This window comes from Hydra vulgaris, chromosome 12 (assembly GCF_038396675.1).
Source record: "Hydra vulgaris chromosome 12, alternate assembly HydraT2T_AEP".
NCBI lineage: Eukaryota > Metazoa > Cnidaria > Hydrozoa > Anthoathecata > Hydridae > Hydra > Hydra vulgaris.
The window spans coordinates 56,974,850-56,997,663 of record NC_088931.1 but is presented as its reverse complement, the minus strand read 5'-3'; the positions used below and the strand labels follow the sequence as shown (position 1 = coordinate 56,997,663).

Here is a 22,814-nt window from a genome sequence, read left to right as displayed (position 1 = left end):
TTGCTTTATTGACAAATGATGTAGAATTAAACAAGCGTGTTTAGTTTTTGTTTAGGGTAGGCTGAATAATTTTAACAAGATATTGTGAGGTACCATATGGAGGAGTGCCAATGGTAGAAACTACTGGTCGCATTGGATAATTTTTTTCCAGCTTATGAGCTTTTATAACACTGTAAAGTCGTGGAGAAATACAGTCCGATGGATATAATTAGAAATACGTTTTTTTATTAAATTTGTTTTCTTTTCTTAATTTGCATAACAGTTTCTGGAACTTTATCATAAGTTTATGGGTATGATCATAGTTTAATACTATTGAGTTATTAACTTCTTTATCAAGTTTCTGAAAAGCATCGAACTCATTTATAATAACAAATCCAAAACCTTTATCAAATGGATAAATATTTAATACATCTATATTCTCTTTTAAATTATTTAATGCTAATCTTTGTTCTTTGTTAGGTTGTCTGATGAGTTTATGTTTTAGTGATTTTGTCAAAATTTTACTAACATTTTGGTGTATGTTTATTTATGTAGATTCAGTTTATAATAGATATGCTTATATAGATATAATAGATATGCTTATATAGATATTATATAGATATAATAGATATGCTTGTTGAAAATGGTCATAAGAGATTAAATTAGGACCCAAATTTAAAAGTTCATTGGTGGGAATGTCTATTTGAATTTGAGTGAGGTTTAAAACTACTGGTTTAAATATTTTTATAGACTTTTTTACACAGATTTTACTGTTATTTGTTTTTTAATAAAGGTTTTCGTATTTTTCTTTTAAATGATTCTTTTTAATTTTGAAATGATGGTTTTTTGATTATTCAGTTACATTTTCAATAATTTTGTCATGATTAGGTGTTAATAAACTTTTTAAATTTATGTTTTTAATAAACTCCTTACTTGCAAAAAGCTGATATTTTGCTTTGTTTCGTGCACATTTTAATAACTTTCTTTGATATTCCAGAGTAATATTTTCAGCTTTTACTGATTTAATTGGAGATCAAACTTTAAAAGATAATAGAATTATATTATAAGAAATGCATCTCTGTAAGAATATAAATTGGTTTTTCAAAATTGCATATTTAATTTCTTCCTCTTGTAGTTTTTTTGTTGTATCATAAACCTCCTTGCTGTAAGAAGTAGTAATTAAGTGTTTAAGCGACATTTCTTGTTTATTAAATTTCATTTTATTAAATCAACAAGACTCCAATATTCAGTACACATCAGGGGTTGAAAATGATCAGAGAGAACTAAAATTTTTTAGATATAAAAATAACTAACACAAATAACTACCATTATGATTTTAAAATCCACCGTAAAGAAGCAATAAAAAACATACAAATAAAACCCGACTCAAATATCAACCCTGCAATTATTACTGGAGTTTTTAAAGGTTTCATATCACGAGCCAACAAAATCTGCTCTGAAAAATACATTAACAATGAGATTCAGTTTATAATAGATATGTTTGTTGAAAATGGTCATAAGAAATCAAATCTAGAAATTACGAATTACCTTTCAAATAAAAGCAATCCTAACAATAAAGTTGCAAAAAAACAAGAAAATAATGTTGCGATAATAAAGCTACCTTAGCTACCAACACTTGGACTGAAGCTACAAAAAGCACTAAAAACATATGTCAAAGTTATTTTTACAACACCACCTAATTTAAAAATGATTCTCTGTAATAACAAATCTAGTTTAATGCCAAACAGCAACCTTGGGGTGTACATTGCAAAAAATGCCATGGGATATTCAACTGGCTGCACCCAAAAAATTTATCTATAAATAACTAACATGAAAGGAAAATAAGGGAATCGCTTGAAATTAACTATTACAAAATAAACATGACATAATATGCAAAACAAACATTATTAAACAGAATATGCAAAGTAAAAATTACATACTATGCAAAACATTAAATAGATAATGTAAAATAAAAATTAGGGTAAGAAGGGGCAAAGTGAGACACTTAAGCACTAATCTATCGGATACAGGCTGTCTAACAATTTTAGAAAAAAGAGCTTGATATTTTTCAAATCTTTTACCATCTTCCTATAACCTTACAAATTTTTTTCTTTTAAAGTAATTCAAATAAGTAATGATAAATATAACAGATTTTTAAGAGGTTTAGCAGGATAAACATTTTATAATATAACACATCTAATAATAATATATAATTAAACAAATATAATACATAACTGTCACTAGTCAATCATATAATCAAACATACTGTCACTAGTCACATAAATCATATATTGCTTTACCAGTATTTTCAAATGGACAACAGTCTGAATGAGCCCAAGTTGTACATTTTAAACATTGGCTACACCTCTCTCCTTTTGCAGCCTTACTTCATAATCCATTACAAACATAACATTCCCAGTCTTTAACACTTAAACTTTCAACCCTTTCTTTACCCTTTTTTAATGCACATTTATTTTCTATTTTTTGTTCTTTTAACTTTTTGATTTTTCAAAGGATTCAAAAAGTGATTTTCTGTAATGTGATGATGTTATTACCTGTAATTCTTCTCTCTTTTTTGGTGGTAAAGTGATCTTTGGAATAGCTAAAATATTCGAAAAGCAGGGTATATTAACTATATTAAAATCAATATTTTCTGAACATCCAGACAACAATGGTAATAAGGGGCTTGAATTAACTTGTGATTTTTATCAAGTTTATGTAAGTTGGCATTAGAGTTTTTGTCATTTTTAAACTTAATGTCTGGAATTATACCCCAACACAAAGGATAAATTCCAGATGTAAAAAAGCCAGAACAGGCAACTTCTACAGAGGCAGCTTTATGATAGGCTTTGGAGAATATACCTCCAAGTTGACCATTTGTTATTTTTCACTAAGGATGCTCATGCAACCATGATCCACATATTATAAAGTGGTTTAAAAAAGCTTTGATCAAATGGTTGCAACTTATAGGAAGTGTGAGGTGGTTAGATTATAATAACTATTCCACTTTCCTTTGCAAAATCTAACAAAATAATGCTTTTTGTATGCGTTTTATGCCTATCTAAAATTAATAGAATTTTATTTTTGATAGAAGCTCTGTGTGCTTTGTAAGATGTTTATATACTCTATAAACAGATCAGTTGTAATCCAGCCATTTTTAGAGCATCCTTCACAATTGTTCCAGTTAGAGCATGATCTATAAGCTCTAATTTCATTATCTTTATCTTAAATATCACTGTTGGTAAAATAAATTGTCCAGTCACATTCATAGCACAAACAACAGTTGTCATTACACCCCATTCACCTCTAGTTACAGAGGAAACACAATAATAATATACATAAATTATAGCAATTGTTTAAGCATTTGCAAGCAGGGCAATTAATGAAGCCCCACTATGATAAATATCAATTTGTTTTGTTTTTAATTAAAAGTTTTGGAAAAAATAAGTCAAGTTGACTAGTTTTTCCAAAGATTAAAATCGATTAAAAGCGTTAACTGACGCGGCAGATATGATGGAGTTCGAAAGGATGTTCAAGTCAGGTACGATGCGATTACAGAGGAAGAATTCTCTTTGTAAACAGTTTGCTACTGGTTGTTGTTGAAGATGATGACATTGGCCACGGAGGCTGTTGGCTGGTCCTTGCACATTTAGTGCTGGAGCTAGTGAGCTTGATTTACAAAGCTCAACTTCGTTAATGTCGTGGTATAGTTTGAAAAACTGTATTAGGTCACCCTTATGCCTTCTATCCTTAAGCAATTGAATGTTTATTGCAACTAGTTTTTGGTGATAACTTAAAGGTTTGAGATGAGGTACAAGCTTAGTGGCTCTTTCTTGCACTGATTTGAGATGATCTATGTCTCTGCAATAATAGGGGTTCCAGGTAGCAGAGCAAAACTTAATGTGGTCGTACATAAGTTTTATAAAGTACATGAAAGCTGTTAATGTCCCAACAGATGAATGTTCCTTAAAACATGCCTAGTGCCGTTTTGGCTTTGGCTACAGCATGTGCGACTTCATCTTGCCACTTAAGTTGGTCATTGACAATGATACCAAGGTCATGCTCCGAAGTGGTCTCACTAAGGCTGTAGCAGTTACTGATGCAGTCAGTTATGGTAAAAATTACGTGCAAGCCAGGCAAATTGTCAATAAATGCAGTGTTGAGGTGGTTGTTAAATCTCTTGTCAAAGAACATGGCTTTACACTTGTCCTTGTTAAAACTCATGGTCCATGAGTGGGCCCATTTAACTAGACAATTGATGTCCTCTTGGAGAGGTTGGTAGTCAGAGGTATCTTTGATAACAGCTATTAGTTCTGTATTGTCGGCAAAGAGTTTACAGCAGTGATGAGTGAGGCTTGGCATATTGTTGATGAAGATAATGAAGAGAAGGGGTCCTATTACAGAGCCATGCGGAACTCTACTGAAGACATCCAGCCAATCAGAAATGTAGCCACCTTGTACGACTCTTTGACAGCAGCCATTTAGGAATAATGCTATCTAGCTACATGTACTTGTGTCAAAGCCATACACACATAGTTTGACAAGTAGAAGTGAGTGACTAACTTTATTAAAGGCTTTAGCAAAATCAAGAATGATCATTACAATTTCAAGATGAGATTCAAGCGAGTTAGATTTAGCGAGTCTCAATTAGATTTGTCATACACAATCTGCAAAGAACAAAACCGTGTTGATTACTGTCAAGCGGATTATGGTCAGCATATGCGGATATGCTTGAGCATGGAGTCACAAACGAAGCGTTCCACCACCTTGCATGGAACAGAGATGAGAGAGATTGGGAAGTGGTTAGCTGGTTTGTATTACAATCTTTTTTGAAAATGTGTGTGACATTGGCTTGCTTCCAGCAACATCTCCAGTAATGAAAGACTTTGTGAAAACCAGAGAGAAAGGTAATTTTAATGCTGAACGAGCTTCTGAAAGGATGAAATGACAAAGTCCATCAATACCTGGTTGTTTGTATTTGTCCAGTTTGGAGAAATGCAACTCGACAGCGGCTTGGGAGAAGTTTTCTTTATTTATATTGTGAATCGTATCAGTATGTGATTGGAGAGCAGGGGGATCACTGGGAAGATTCTTGCTATATGCAGAGAAGAACTGTTTGTTTAGCAAGTTGCATATCTCAGTTTGGTCAGATGTTAGAACGCCATTTCCATTCTCGAGAGCTCTAATATGATTTTTGCAGTTTTTGGCCTTGTTAACTAAGTCATAAAAAAGTCTAGGGTTATCTTTGCACTTGCTTATGATATTATGTTTGTGTGTGCAAAGGGCTTTATAAACAAGCCTTTTGACTTTCCGTGAGGCTTGTTAAACTCTGGCTTTACTAGGTGTTTTTGGTCTCAGAGTGCTACAAAAATTTGGGCAAAAATAGCAGATTTCTTTTTTGACGCTTACTTAACTTCATTATTAAGCCATTTCAGGTCTGTTCTAATTGAGAATAATTTGCAGCGAGTTGGAGTGAATAATGATTTTGCGGTGAGATTCAAACACTTTTGATAGATGGGCATAATACTGGTCAACCATCAGGTTAGCAAATTCCGGGACCCGATTAATCATGTTGAAGTAGCTAATCATGCTTTTAAAGTTGGTGTGTTTGAAGTTGAAATGTTTGCAACTTTTGTTGAAGGTGTCCAAATTGTTTTCTCAATTATAAAATCCCAAAAGAGCATAGCATGTAGGTGATTTTTATGTGTGGTTCCAAGAGGGGAATCAACTTTTACATTGTAAATGTATGACGGATCATTTGATAACACAAGGTCAAGTTGATTTTTGATAAATGTTGGTTGTAGGACAAACTGAGTGAGCAGACAGTTTTGAATTGTTTCGAGGAATGTACTTGCCTGTGAATTGGATTATGTAGAGAATCCACCAGAGCTATTACATTTGATTCCGGTAGTTGAAATTTCCGACAATAAGAAGTTTAGTGAATTTCTTTTGCTCAACTAGAATAGAAGCTTGTGTGTATTTCTCTTTTTGTTTCAATATTTTCTTTTTTTGTTATAACTTTAACAGGTTTATGTATAGTTGTAATGCCTGATTCATCACATTTAAAATTTGATGAGGTTCAAACTTGTACTTTTTCATTACAGTTTCTATATTATTGAAATAAATGTTCACATAATTGCTGTTTAAACCATAAACATGATTTAAAGACAACCCTTGAGGCTTTCTGATTGAAAGGTCTCGATGTCTCTTTAAAAATCCACTTACAAAATCTCTTCCTGCAACACCATTATATTTACTAAATGGGTGAACTATTTTGTACTTTTCGACATACTCAAAGACAATTTGTTGAATATCCCTTATGGACAACCCATATTAAACTAAATGCATTTTTTTATGTAGTTAACTAATTGACTTTCAGTATCATCTGGCAATACTTTTTAAAATGAACCAAGAGATCTTTTATGTATATTAATAGTCTAAACTCCTTAATTTTTATTTGAATCCTTCTGTGTAAAGCCTCTTTACTTATGTTAAATGTCAAAGCTGCTTTTCTTAATGACATTTCTTTTAACTTTATGGAGTCAATTGCTATTAATATGCTTTGCTCAGAAAAATTGACACAAGTAGTTTTTCTTTTACAATTACTAACCATGTTTAACTTTATATATATATATATATATATATATATATATATATATATATATATATATATATATATATATATATACATATATATACATATATATATATTGATTACAATAGGATTTACTTCTTGTATAAAATATAAACATATCAGATAAATATGAGTAAATAAAATATAAAACATAATAACATGTTGGATAACAACTAAACACAGCAAATATTAAAAAAAAATATATATAAATCTTCAGTATGTAAACAATATTTACTCTAATATTTCAAATATTAGAGTAAATATTAATATTTACAAATATTATTTATTATGTTTGTTGTTTTAATGTAAAATATTAAAAAAAACATGTTTTATATCGGAAAAAAAACAAAACAAAAACGCCTCGTTTTGCCCTTCAACATGTTAGCATCAAAATTGTGTAATTTATTAGCATTTTTGTAATAGAAATAAAATATCAAGATGATAATAAAACACAAATTTTGAATATAAAACTTTTTTTTTTTTTGAAAAATTAAAACAACAATGCATTGAAATACATAATTGCCACATAGCCAAGAGATGAAATAGTTGTCCTTCTCTTCATCTTCTTTATTTCAAAGTGACTCAAGATATTTTTTGTAACAACAAATGATTTTAGAACACAACTGAACTTTTAAAAATCATTAAAACAATAAATTGCGATGTTGGGATCATAATAAATCCAATCTATCTCATTTTGCCCCATCTTACCCTACACACTATGCAAAACAAATATTTAACAGAATAGGCAAAATAAAAATTACATACTATGCAAAATGAACATCATTAAACAGAATATACAAAATAAACATTACATACTATGCAAAATGAACATCATTAAACAGAATATACAAAATAAACATTACATACTATGCAAAATGAACATATGCAGAACCTCAAATTGTACAATAGCTTAACAAGATTTTTTAGTAAGTTATTATTCAGCAAAATGAAAAAATTAAAAGAAATTGAATAGGAAAATAAATAAAAAGAACCAATTGCATGTAAATAATAATGAAAAGGACATGTTATTTAACAATGAATTCTGTGATTTAAACTTCAGATATTCTAGAGTATTTTGAACTAGCAACACATTTCAACATTTAAATCTCAGCTAGAAGTGATTAGCACAAAAGCTCTGAAACTGCATTTATTTGTAGTTTTTTTCCCTTGTTGTTGTGTATTGTTTGACTCTAAGTCTTTAAGTCATTGACTATTAAGTTTTAAATATATTATATATAAACACATACAAATAAATATAAACACATACAAATAAATATATTATATAATACTTATGGAGTTTTTAGATATGATAATAGTTTGTATCCCAAACTTGATCATTTGAAAAAATTATTTTGTACTAATGTATAATATTGAAATCTTATATTAACAAATAATTTGATAAAGCCAAGCAGTTCCTTATTTAATGCAACCTATTTTTATCATCTAAAAATAAAAGTTACTGCATTTAGTCATCATTTGAAACTCCTTCGAAATGAAAGTAAAAATTGTTAAAACTCAAAATCAATTACATTTCAAAAAAGTGTTATTTCCAAATACTTTGAACAAATGTTGTGATAACTCTTGAGTTAAAAAAGAATTTCTCAAATATAACCTGTTAAATAACAAGTATGTTCTAGCTGTTTACTTTTTCAATAAGATAAAGAACTTAAAAACAACACAATTTTTGATTTTTAGCAATATGAGGCCTAACCAAATGACATTTTAAAATTCCAATTAAAACACAATAAAACTTATTGCCATAAATAAAAGTTTATAATATTAATTAGTATAAAAATTTAAAATTTAAATATCATAATTTTTTTTATTGAGACTAATATTTCCAATGAGAATTTGACAAATAGTGTTTAAGAAATTATTGAGCAATACTATGAAGATGATTATTTCATGAAATTCTGCAAAACCATAATTTTACAAAAAGTGATTTACAAGAAACTACTTTGACACATATATTCCTATACAAGTTGACTCAAAAAAAAAATTGTTTTAGCATTTCCTAGCCTAAACATAACTTTGATATTTTTTTATTTTTGATTATTACTAATTACTCAAGTGGAGTAGGCTTTTCCAAATAAAATAAATTAATACCTATTAAAGATTAAAAATGCCACAACATATTTTTAATTATTTTCCCTATACTGTCAATAAGATGCAGAACTTAAAAACAACACAATTTTTGATTTTTTGCAATATGAGACCTAACCCAATGGTACTTTAAAATTCCAATTAAAACACAATAAAACTTATTGCCATAAATAAAAGTTTAAAATATTAATTTAAAAATAATTATAAAAAAAATCATAATTTAAAAATAAAATAATTTAAATAATTAAATTTACTTTTATATCAGCTAAAAAAGTTTTTACATACTTAATATCTTTTCAAAGATATTGAATTTTAAAATGTAAATTTGTTTGTGTAACTTTATATTTTATTGATTTAAATTCTTAAAAATTAATAATAATACAAAACAGTTTATATCTTTTGTGACAAAACATATGAAATATTTATACCTTTTGGATCTTTTTCTTTCATTACTTTATAGGTAATTGACTTAGCTAATGCTTTGAACAAATCCTACACATAAAAAAATTAACTTGAAAAAATTGTGACAATTGTAAATTTAAAGCATTAAATAGCAACATTGTTACAATGGAATGGAATCATTACAATAAAACAGAGTAACTATATTGAAATGGAATAATTATAGTGAAATAGAATATATTTAGGTAAAGAAACTGAGTGAAAATGGGATAAAGAATAAAGCACAGACAAAAAATAAAACAAAGTGAAAAACTTCAGAGAAATAAAGTAAAAAAGGAGTGAACTAATTAAAATGTGAAAATTTAGTTCATAACCTCTAATACTTCAAAAATTTAGTTCATAACCTCTAACACTTTTCAAAAGATAAACAGGAATGTTTAAACTGTTTTTAAATCTTCAACACAAAGTTAAAAAAAAATTTATTTATACATTATTAGTACAATGTATAATGCATAAATACAAATACTATAAATAATAGCTCCTAGGAAGCCACTTTAAATATTTCTTACAAACAACATTGATTTAATGGATGATCAAAAAAGGGCAAAGAAGTTTCAGTTTTAAGGAATAACTTTATCTTTAGAAAAAAAACATATATTTATGGGCTCTTTAAAGGACTAAACAATTAGTTCATTATGTCTAATCTTCAGGAAATAGCATCTAAATAAACATAAGTCAAAATTTAATCAAAATTTTATTCATTCAAAAATAGTTAACTTTGAAAAAATTAACTTTAAAATAAAAACTTTTTTCCACTCACTAAATTATAAAGAAATAAATAACAAACCTTTGTTTTAATTCGCTTCATTTCATTATATTTGGATAAGTATTTTACAACATAGTGAGCAACAATCTTTTCATCTAGTTTATGAATGATTTGGTGATCTTTTCCCTCACTTGGACCAAGCACTTTTGATAAACCAGTAGCTTTGTCTAAGTATGTGAACATTTTAGAAGCTTCTTTTGATTGTAATAAAGTTTTTTTTGGAACCTGATTTGTATTAGGTTCTGTTAATTCATTTGATTTAAATTTCAAATCTTGTCGAAGTTGTTCTTTAATATCACAACTAGAAGTTTCATTAATTATATCAATGTCACTTTCACTGCTTGCTCTTGTTTTAGATTTGCTTTGAAGTTTTTCGTTTATATCATAAGTAGAAGTGTCATTAATAACATCAACATCACTTTCACTAATAGTTCTAGATTTTATTTGTTTAAAACTTTTATCTTTGACATCTGAATAATCTTCTTCAGCATCTGGAATCATTTCAGTGAGAATAGTTTGATTTACAGAATTCTTTACATTTGTGACATGATCATTAATTTTAGTATTTTCACTAAAATTTCTTAAATCTTTTTTTCGCTTTACTGAATGTAACTGAGTATCAGAGGAATCCTGATGAGTTGATTGCATTATTTTATTATATTTTACATCTTGTGATGTGTTGTCATTAAGTAATTCTAATTTTGTAGACTTTGAACAAGCATGTCTTATTGGTGAAGTATTATTTTGACATGAGGAGTTGTGATCATATTTACGCTTTCGTTCACCATTATATAACCTATTATCGCTTTTCAGTTCCTCATTTTCTTCAAAATTTGTATCATTGAATTTTTTATTCTAGGTTTAAAAAAAAGTTTACACATTGAAAAAAATGTAATGCACTTGTATTTGCGTACCTGTCTAATATATACAAGTACTGTTATTAGTGTGTGTCTTGTTTTAATTCAATTAGCATAACAAATGTGTATGTGTTTTAAATAATAAGCCACATTGTGTTGCATTGTGTAATAACATACATTTTAAATTTTACAAGTGATATTATTAAACACGATTATACAAACTACTTTATCCAATTTGATCATTAAAGCAATATAAAAATAAAATAAAATTAAACTTGAATAGAAATAATAGCAATAACAAAAAATAAATAATCTGAGATCAATGTAGTCATCACATCAAACTTAAATTACCTAGTTATTACAATATAACTTAATATAAAAACAATATAACAATACTTGTAATTAAAACTGCACTTGGTACCTACCTGAACATTAGTACAAATGTTATTCAACAATACAACAGTACATAAAACTATTAAAACAAAAATATACAAAACAAGATTGTTATTTATTAACGAAAAAAAAAAAAAAGCAACTTAAAATCAAACAGAGTAAAAAACAAAAGAAGTTATGCAGTAATAATCTAAAGCATTTTTTAGAAAAATATTTACAGAACAGTTTTTCAACAGGACAAAGATGTTGTAATTAAGCAAGGAGAACTTTCATAGAGCTTGATCTTCACCAAATACCAAACAAAGCGCAAGGAAGACATAATGTTCATTAGTAAAAAAAGCAAGCCTTTGGTGTTTTTGATCAAATTTTTAAAGTATGTAGCAAACTTTAAAGCTCTAAACTCATTGCTTATTCACATTAACTTATGTCAGATAAGGATGCTTTACAGAAAATCAAGTGGTTGGAACCTAGGAACAAATATACTCAAAAATATTCTAACCTGATTTAAATCTAATGAAACCGAAAGTATCAAACAATTAGCCTTTTAAATTGCCATTCCTCAATAGCCATTTTTTTTAGAGAATAACTTTGACATTTTTTCTGTTTAATTCATGTACTTTTTTAATCACATTGTTTTAATTTTGCATTAATTGCTTTAAAGCAATTAAAGTAAAGGTCAAAACAATTAAAAATTAAACTTACTAAATTATTAAATTTACTTTAATTAACAATTAAAGTAAAGGTCAAAAAAATAAAAACTTGTGTATATTGTAAGTCACATTATTTTTTGTAACTATTTTTAAAAAACATCTTATTTATGATGATAAAAAAAGTTGCATTTTATCATTATAAATTTGTTTCATTATCGTTAGTATGTAATATTTTAAAAATGCAAAGTTATTCATATGTGCACTGCTAATTTAATAATTCAATTTAATTTGTTTCATAATTTCTAGATATACTAGATATCAGATTCAAGTCTGTTCTGTAATTACTACTACACTCCATAGCAATACCTTCTCCATAACAACACTTTTTTTATTCAGCATCAAAAGGATGTTAGTTTTTTGAACACTTTATGGTTTTTTTAAAATATTTATTGGCATGTTTATCAAAAATAAATGAATAAAAACCTCTTTTTCCAAGTCAGATGCTTTGATGAAAAAAGATTGGATTGTTTTTTCTGGTTTTTCTTTCTAAAAAAAACAACTTTTAAAATGTTTTTAAAATTAAAAATTGAAAAGGTAATATCTTTATACAAAATAAAATTACATTCAAAACAAATTTGGTCAGTAAATAAACCAAAATATGGCGTAAAGTTTTCTTAAATTTAAATAAACATTTTATATTAATGTAAATAAAAACATTTAGATGTAATATAATTATATTGTGTGCAAGAGATTAAAGGTTTAAATGTCATATAATCCTAATAATACTATAATGTGAAGCATGTTTTTCAATTACCTGTTTTTGTTTGGTTTTTATCAACTAATTAAAATAAATCAACATATTTGCTTCTGCTTTCAAAATACTTATAAAAAAATTTTATTCATTCTATAATTTTTCTTAAAATTCTCACATTGATTTTCAAAATTATTTTTCTAGTATTAAAAATTATAATACCTCTTTTGAAATGTCAGATGCTTTTATAAAAAATAGGCGTTTTTCCTTTTCTTGTTCTTCTTTCTAAAAAAAAGCCTCTAATATATATATATATATATATATATATATATATATATATATATATATATATATATATATATATATATATATATATATATATATATATATTATTGGATTTAGGGGGAGCACAAGACCCTTGAACACATACCGGGTCCCTAATATTATAAAAAAAAAAAGTTTTTTTAAAAGTATGTCATGTTGGGTCTCAAAAGAAGCGAAATTATATAAAAATTTCAAAATTAACAATCATTTTATAAAAAAATTATTAAGATTTTTTTTGGAATTATTATTAAAAAAACACACTTTCATTTTTACTTATAAAAGTTTTTTTTTTCTGCAATAAACTCTAAAATAATAATTTTTTAATAAAATGATTATTATTTTTGAAATTTTGATATAATTTTGCTTCTTTTGAGACCCAATTCACGGTTAATTTTCTGCTTTAATTTTTCTTCAATATGACTTTCTACTTTGCCATCAAAATGGAGAACAAGTTTTTTACTTCTTAATTCATCTCTATAATTTTTTCATATTTCAATACAATGGTGTGCTATAGTTTCCTAGCGCTTCTGTCTTACAGTCTCTCTATTTAATTCTATTTCTACTCCTAAGTAGTTCATTACACAGGCAATAAACATTGTTTGGTCTCTGATCCCTTTTCTTACGCTTGAAGGTGTTGTTGCTGCTATAAAACCATCTCTGATAACATTATGATCAATAATAGGAGTTGCATGTGTTTGTTTTTCACTATTAACTTTAAGTATTTGGATTTCATTAGAACTGTCTTCACTTTGCTTTGAATATCTTTAGAATCTATATAAAATGTAAACTATAAAAAAGTTTTTTTTATAAAAGCTTATCTTCATTTTCAATTATGTGTTCACAAGCACCATCTGCCACCATTTTCTTCCTGTATTTTTCATACCTTGCATATCTCTCCATTCTCCTTTCAATTCTTGCTTCTAATTCTGTATCTTTAATGTGACTAATGAACTGAACTCTTTCATTTCTCTGATCTTCAATGAATGAAAGATCTTCCATTATAGCCTTTTTGTTTCTGGGCATATCAATACTCTGATGGATTAGCTCTTTTATGTTTGCTTTGCCAATATCAAAAAAACCTTCTATTTTACTTTAAAAAAAATTACATATATAATAAAATGCTCTACACATCAAATCAGTATATTATATCATTATACAAATTCACATAGTACAAAATAATGTTAAAATGTTTTTACTTGAAACTCTATAATTTTTTGTTCTTTGGTTTCTATCTTCCAAGTTAGTTTTTGTTGTTGTACCATAAGCTGCCATTTTTTGTGAAGTTTTACAAACTTGTCAAGAATTTTTGATTCAGAAAATAAATAGTTGCCAAATCCGCAAAGTTTCCAGAGGTTTACTATTTTTCGGAGGAGACAAAAATTTTCATTTCCTCTCTCAATATCTTTGCATACCAAATCAAAATTTTTGCCGGTTGCACATGCAAAGTTTGTATTTAAGCTATTAAATAGATTTGATCTAGAACTGATAATGTATTAAAACTTTCTATAAAAAGATACTGGTAATGTATTAAAAGGTGATATAAGTAGGTGATATAAGTAGATACAATGGTCTTCTGTCATTTTATTTTTTTTTTTTTTTTTTTTTTTTTGCTTTTCTTATCCTGATCTGTAAATGCAATATTTAATTAGTTTTCTAAAATTAAAATGAGCAGGAAATATTCATTTTATTAGTTCATAACAAAGAATAAAAAATTACAAATATCTTAAAAATCAACTTTTACATAATGCACTTAGAGTGGTCAAAAACAACTTTCTTAGACCTTTTTGAACTCGTATTAAGGTGAGGAACAGCTTAAACTGTAGTTCTTCGAATTTTTTTTTTAAGTTGTCAAATTATGGTGCCAAGAATTGCATTTTTACATATCGACCATTATCGAAATTCATACCTCCATTTTAAGGTCTGCATTTGTTAAACTGAATTTCAATTGATTCTCAAACTTTTCTTTCAAATTTTTTAGGTTCTGTTTTCAACATTTTTACTTGCCCCCACTTTATATTGCATGGACATTTGTTTTTAAGACGCCTATTGCAGATTGTCCCCATTTTTCTTCACACATTTTTTTGGTGTTGTTTTGATCTTGCTAATAATAATTGTTGCTGATATGGCAAAATCAAAGAACCAATATATCTTTCTTCAAAAATGTATAAAACATAAATTAATACCAAAATCCCTTCAAGTACTATGTCTAATAAATTGACAATGTCTTATGATGTTGTCAATTTATATTTATCAATCTTTCTGGGAGAGACCACAAAAATTCTTCTTGATATATTAGGGCTCTTCCCAAATTTAAATAAACTAACAAAACTGAGCATTTCAGAAATAAAATTACTAATAGAACTCTGTTTATACAAATGCTATTTTTTATGGAATGAAGAAATTCACGAGCAACAAGTCTTGAAATTCATCCCATACAGCAACAAGACTTGAAATTAATCCCAGAATTACAAAAATTGATGTTGGGCCTGCATTAATTGTTCTTAGCCCTGAAGTAATAAAAGGTTTAAGTACTGATTAAAGTTATGCTTACAGAACATAAAAGCAATAAGGTCTGGTGATTTACCTCAGCAATTAGCAATGCTAAAAATAGGACCTGTTTGTCATAGCAGGTGGCTCACAACAGCATTAAGATTTTGCAGGATATGGGTTTCTCAGCATGGCCTATATGGTATCAACCTTCAAAATCTTACATAGATTGTTGAATTTATTGTTGGTGTTTATATTACAAACTGGTTTAACATAAAAGTTAAACCTTGTTGGGTTGAGGGACCAAGACACGTTTTATACCAATTAGAACTCTTCAGAAGCCAGAAGAAACCAGTTCTTGATATTGTAATGCCCACAATTAAATGATTAGCTTGGTATACGCATTCAGAAGCTATTTTACAAGCTATGATAAGCAGTGAGAGTAAAGTAGAAAGAGTTCAAGCTGTGGAAATTATTCTTATGCTTCGTGAAAAATATCACGAGCAAACTAATACTGGTGTTTAAAGCCATAGACATCAAAGAACACCTGATATCAACGTTGATGCTAAAAATCTTTTTAGTTTGATAGACTAGCAATACCATAACAGAACCACCTTTGACATGCAATTTTACATCTTTGGATATTATAAGATTTAATTAATAACCCCATGGTTGTTACTGAATGGAGTTCACATACACAATCATTTGAGAGGTGTGTACAGCTAGTCACAGAAGCTGCAGGACATGTTCACACATCAGAAAAAAGAGAAGCTTACATAAGAGCCCAATTCATTAGCAGAGAGTTGATGTCTGCTAATAGGAGCAAGAAAGACATGATGGAACTTCTAAACTATACTGAAACAATAAAGTGATTTTTTAATTATTAGTTTTTGTTGAGCTCAAAAAGTATAACATTCTTTTGTTATTTTAATATTCAACCTTTATGTTTTATATTATTATATTTAATAAACACTTAATATTCAATAGATTACTTATTATTTTAATAAAATAGTAGTTTTTTTAAATACTATTAATTGTCATTATATAACAAATTTTATTTTTATAGATAAAAATGTGCCTAAAATGAATTCATTTTATGAGCTCATTAAATGAATTCATAAAATTAATAAAGCTCGTATTATAAGGATTACAAAAATTATAGGGCTAACAATAGGGCGCCAAACCGCTCCAAGTGTAAGAAGTCCTAAAATGTATTTTGTAACAAAATATAAGGGTTTTTATAAAGATATTGTAACAATATTTTACCCATATAAGCAGAATTTTTCAAATTTTTTCTTTACATTGCAATAAATAGAATACTTAAAATAATTAAAAATAAAACTGTTCGACTCTAGGCAGAAAAAAATTATTTAAAACAGCTAACTATTTTTCTGTGGGTGCGCACCAAGTAGTTTGTAGAATAGCCATAAAGAGTAAAATTTTAAAAAATGTAGGTAGTACTAAAATTCAACAAAACTTAAGGTTATGTTTCTTATTTATATATAAAATCCTAATATTTTTTTAATAACTTTTTTAAAATCAATTTTTTTTTAAATGACACACCCTAATAAATATAATAATTCTATATATTCTATTAAACTATATATATTTCAGCAAAACTTAAAAATTCTTTTCAAATTTTTAAAAGTGTTTTTAATATGCGAACATACAATACATCACTTTAATGAAAATTAGAAAACTTTAAAAAAAGCCTGCAAAAAAAAATTACTTTAAAAGAAACCATGCTTAAAATCATGTTTAAGTAAGGTTTCTTTTAAAGTAATTTTAAAGGTATTCATTTTAAGTAAAATTTTGCATGCTTTTTCTAATGCATGCAAAAAGCATGCTAAAACATAATTACTTTTTCAAAAAAAGTAATTATGTTTTAGCATGGCAATCTTAGTTATTTTACTTAATACGCTATTGAAGAAAGTAATCACGTTTTAGCATGGCTAAAGTCATTAAAGCACGTTTTAAATTTTAGTAACTAATTGTTTTTTATTATAAATATGTGTTTTTTAAAATAAATAAAACACTATTTATCAATCACATAATTTTTTGGAAAAAAAATTGCTGAAATAATGTGCTCCTTTTTTAAAATTTTATGCAAACACCAACGTTTGCATAAGCAAAAGTAAAGAAATGTAACGTTTGTTTTTCTATCTTTTTTTTTTAACAAACCTCTCATGTTCATCGATTTGTTGCCCCCTGTGTGTATATATATGTATATATGTGTATATATATATATATATATATATGTATATATGTGTTTATATATATATATATATATATATATATATATATATATATATATATATATATATATATATATAGGTGATACACTGCATCTAATAAATATATTATTTTGCTTTATATGCTCTTGTTCTCAGAGACTAAGTGTGATCTTTAGTCTTAGATTTTTTTTACATTGTTCAAAAATAGACTTAAAAAAAAAACTTATCTACTGTCTGTGAAAAGGACTAAAATAATGATATTTTAGCCCTTTCAGAAACAATTTTATTTACATATATATAGTTTAGTTAATAATTTTAAAAAATTTAAATAATGTCTTAAACTCTTTACTATCCAGTGGTAGCAACTGATTTCCTTATTGATTTGATTCTAGCTTTTGTAATTCTGAAAAATAGACATAGCTTTAATGCAGATTAGCACTTCAATAACTGATTGTGCTATTTGCACCCGAACGCAATAAGAATATGAAAAATTGTAATTAAACTTTATCTGCTTCCTGTTGTGATCTAATAATAATAATATTATATAAGGTAATATTTTGAATTTTTATTAGTAAGGATAAGTATGTGTCCTGACTATTTTTAGATGTACATTGATTAAAATACTTAATTAGTTTGTTTCTTTTCTTACTACTAATATTTTTAAAACATGCGAGTCGAATACAATTACAGTCTGCCCCACTAGTGCGGCTCGATAAATTGTGTATTTTTTTTCTATTTTTTAAATTAATATTAATTTTGTAACAACAGAACTATCCATTAAAATCCATAACAAGGAAAGCTAAAAAAAAGAGTGTCAGCTAAGGAAGTCATTATAAATATTGGAAAGTAAGTAGAAAAACATGTTTTGTGTGATATGAAATGTCTTTAGAATAAATAGAATAAAGCTCAGAAAAGTTTTTAGAATAGATTACTTAAAAATATACTTCCTAAAGAAAAATTAAAAAGTTTTATCGTTTTAACTAAAATAATATTTTATTTTTTTACAAATTTTATTAAAGGATAAAGTAATAGAACTAAGTTTGTTCAAAAAAATACTTTGACAAGCCTTGTTAAGAAGCGTTACGCTCTTATTTGTTTACAGTTTTGAAATAACTGGTTGTAAAATATGAGCTGTTATTTATAGCTCGTATTTTATGTACAAAATGGTATACAAGCCATTTTATTTTTTAATTACTTTTTTCCGCTGCTCTTTATTAAACAAATACTTATGGATTTTAAGAATCGTGTGGGTTTGCAAACTATAAAAACTACGGACAACGCATTTTGTTCCAAATGTAACCCTGGACATTACTGATTATTCCACTTGGTTATGCTTCATTTTATCCTCATTTTTAAGGACTGCACTGGTTTTTCACTTTTTAATTAAAATAGAATATGAAATAAAATATGCTTGTTTAAAAATGGTAACAACTCAAAAATTTCGAAAATGTGACATTGCTGGTTTTTCCGCTGAGGTATTCATATATATATATATATATATATATATATATATATATATATATATATATATATATATATATATATATATATATATATATATATATATATATATGTATATAGACACACACACTACTTTAGCTGAACTAAATTTGCAAAATTGTGCACCTCATTTCTAGTACATTTCCTTTCTATATTTATTTAAAAATTCTTTTACTTGCAATAACTAGCATATTTTTATTCAAAATTTTTTCTAAAAAAATATTGTTTGAAAAATTAATAAACTAATAACGGCATGGACAGTCATAAAATTTAAGAAATTTAAGAGTCATTAATGGATCCATAACTTGTTGTCTTATAATGCATCAAAATGTTTACAACATTCTACCCTAAGTAAAATTCAATGAGAGTGTCCAGACGCTTACAAATTTTTATATTTCTTTTGAATATTAAGAAACTAATAGTGATCCCTGAGATACCAGTTAAATCAACAGAAAGTTGAATTTAATTATAAGTAATGTTGTTGCAAGAATCATCTTGCATTCTTTTGCTTTGACACAACTACAAGTAATAAAGAAAGTCATAATAGGGCGAACACTGTTATGCAAAAATCAAGTCTTTTTTTTAACACTACTAACATCACATTAAAATCTGTGCAAACACAGTACTTGAAATTTATTGTTATTACTCAACATAAAAAAGTTACTTTACCTTTTCACTATAAGAATAAACTTTGCCAAGTTTTGAAAATGCATTAACCTCTTGAACCTAGACATAAAAACAACTTTAAAAATCTTAAAAAATATATAAGAGCATAAAATCTTTTTAAAAAACTTACCATTTGGAAGCAATTTGTCTTATAAACTGTGTTTATCTTTGACTTTTTAAAAATATCAAACTCAACCTTGGAAGATAACTCTAGAACTTCATTAGATGAACTAGAACAATACAATATGGAAAATGTGTAAAAACGTTTTAATTAAATTAAATGTTGTAAAAATAAGATTAATGTGCAATAGTTTCCTTCTGTGTTTATAAATTAAAAATAATGTTAAGGTAAAACCTTCATAATGTTGTTTTAACTAAACCTTAATTAAACTATATGCCTAAGTAAAACAAGTTCATGATCAGAATTAGAGGTGTCACGAATATTTGGTGACTATAGGGTATTTGGCTGATTTGGCTACTTTTTTACTATTTAATATTTGGCCCAATATTGCAAACTATTCAGCTAAATACCAGATTGTAACAAAACAAAAAAAGGATTACATATAATTTTTTTTTTAATTTTTAATTTTAAAAAATAATTGGCATATTTGATACTTCAAAAAAGTGGTTATGATAAAAACATTTTCATTGTTTGATGATAACAAATGATTGCGAATTCCTCATAAATTGTACATATTTTTTAAAATAGGCATTCTAACACAAGAATGAATTTTAGTAGATAGCATAAGAGACGCTAGCTCTTTAGAGCAGTGCCCATTATAGTATTGGTAGAAATAAGAAAGAGAAGCAACATTACAACAATGTGATAATGGTTGGAGGTTGGCTGCAAGAGCAGGTCCAACCATGTCCACAATGCATTTTTGCACCTTGTCTAAAAGAGAAAGGGCATCATTGGAAGTTCCGCCCCAGATATGGCAAATAATTCCTTACAAGGACAGATTTAAAATTTATAGAGATAAAGAATAGAATCTGAAGTAAGAAAGTGTCGAGCACGATAAAGAGATGCAACCTTAGCAGATGCTAATTTTGCAATGGATTTAATATATGGTTTCCAAGAGAAATTGGAAGTAAGAGTTAATCCTAGAAGATGAAGGGTAGATGACTTATCGAGTACTTTACCGTTTATAAATAAAGGAAGATCCGAATTATTGCAATAACAATTGACTGAAAAAAATTGGGTTTTATCTGAATCAAAGTTCACCAACCACTGTGAGCCCCATGCTGTAGCAAATATGAGATCCTTTTTAAGCTCAAATGCCCCCTCCAAGCAATCAGAGAGCGTTGGCTTCTTATCAAGACAAGAATAAATGGTAGTATCATCAGCAAACAATGCCACCTTAGATGTAAGAATATCTGGAAGATCCTTAATGTAACCTTGAAGAACCCACGAAGTTACAGCATATGAAGAAGAGTGCTGTCTATCGAGGATAACTTTTATACTATTATAGGTAAGAAGTTAAGCTTTTTAAATTACCTCAGAAGTGCAAAATATATCTGAGCTAATCATTTTTGTAATTTTTATGAATGGTTTGAAGAGTATGATAATTTAACTACAATTAAAACAACTTGATGCAACAGTCAACAAATAATGCATGCTGTGACACAGCCTAGTCACAAATAAAACAAAAACATACACAGGGTTGTTAATGTATGCACTTCAATGAAGCAGTTCGGAACCTTCAAAATTAACTAAGTGTCACCAAATATTCGGCAGCCAATTATTTGGGGCTTTGACTGAGCATTTAACCAAATATTCGGTATTCTGCAAAACCACTATTCGTGACATCTCTAATCAGAATGTCAACTATAATTGAGTACTAAAATCAAATATACTTAAGTAAAATTTAAAAAAATTGCACATACAAAAAACATTTTATGTAAACTTTACAGTGATTCTCATTCATATATTTATTTACCTAATAAGAAGGACAAAATGGATACTTCAAAATTTATAACACTTTTTAAAATGATTTTCAGAGCATACACATATACATACACACATATATTTATATCATCATCATCATCATCATCATCATCATCATCATCATCACCACCACCACCACCACCACCACCACCACCACCACCACCACCACCACCACCACCACCATCATCATCATTATCATCATCATTGCTTTAGCCTCCCTAATTTATGCTTTTTTTCTAATATAATCTCAGGCTACATCTTTTTCATACCATATGTAATGCACTCTCTCTGAGTTTTCTTACTTCTACCTCTACCTTTTTATCCTGAAGCTGCTACCTCTCTACATGCTGATACCCAAACCATCTGCATCCTCAATGTTCAATACAATTTAGTGTTCACATTATATTGATTGTACTGGGTAAAGTATACCTCTGTGGGTTGTACAGTTTATTCATGCTTTATATAATAGGATTTAAAATGGAAGTAATAATATAAACTTATCTTATAAATTGCTGAAAGCATGTTACTGCATTGATATAACAAAATAGTCAAAAGTTTCCTTGATTGGAACAATAAAGTGTTCCTTACTTAATCAGTAATAAAATCAAAGAGTTGAAGAAGAAGATCAGACAAAATTTTTAGAAATAGTTACCATCATAAACCTCAAAAATAATACTTGTTTGTGAGTCTTAATTAAGATAATAAAATGTTATAATAGTTATAGCTTTTGTAGAATTTATTATTTGTAGATTTTTATTTCGTTTGGGCAATTGTAATCCTATTATAAATTTTAGGTGAGTTGTTTAAATTGTAACTGTAAAGATGAAAATAATTAATTGATTTCTGTTCCTTTTACTGGGTACTTTTTAAAAAGAAGGGAGCTGTTAAGGAACCAAAGTATTTCAATTTAGGATACCGGTTGTTCCTTGATTGGAACAAAATGGTGCTTTGACCAGACAAATTTATTTTCAATAACAATGCGATCAATTAGGTCAAATGAAGGTTAAAAGTATAGTAGGACTGTCTGCTTGTATCAATCAAATCATAAATGGTTGATAATTAAACC

The 22,814-nt window shown here is 27.3% G+C and overlaps 1 protein-coding gene across 1 annotated transcript in view; it reads right to left on the bottom strand.

Moving 5' to 3' along the window:
* The window catches only part of LOC101237540 (ATP-dependent DNA helicase Q5), a 91,705-nt gene that overhangs the window by 12,469 nt on the left and 56,422 nt on the right, over positions 1-22,814 (bottom strand). Inside the window, exons 14-19 of the mRNA XM_065813812.1 lie at positions 19,934-20,033; positions 19,807-19,863; positions 12,815-12,877; positions 12,325-12,387; positions 9,963-10,796; positions 9,145-9,208 (exon numbers count right to left, since the gene is read on the bottom strand). Coding sequence (XP_065669884.1) covers positions 9,145-9,208; positions 9,963-10,796; positions 12,325-12,387; positions 12,815-12,877; positions 19,807-19,863; positions 19,934-20,033 — 1,181 coding nt within the window. The remainder of the gene's footprint in view (positions 1-9,144; positions 9,209-9,962; positions 10,797-12,324; positions 12,388-12,814; positions 12,878-19,806; positions 19,864-19,933; positions 20,034-22,814) is intronic.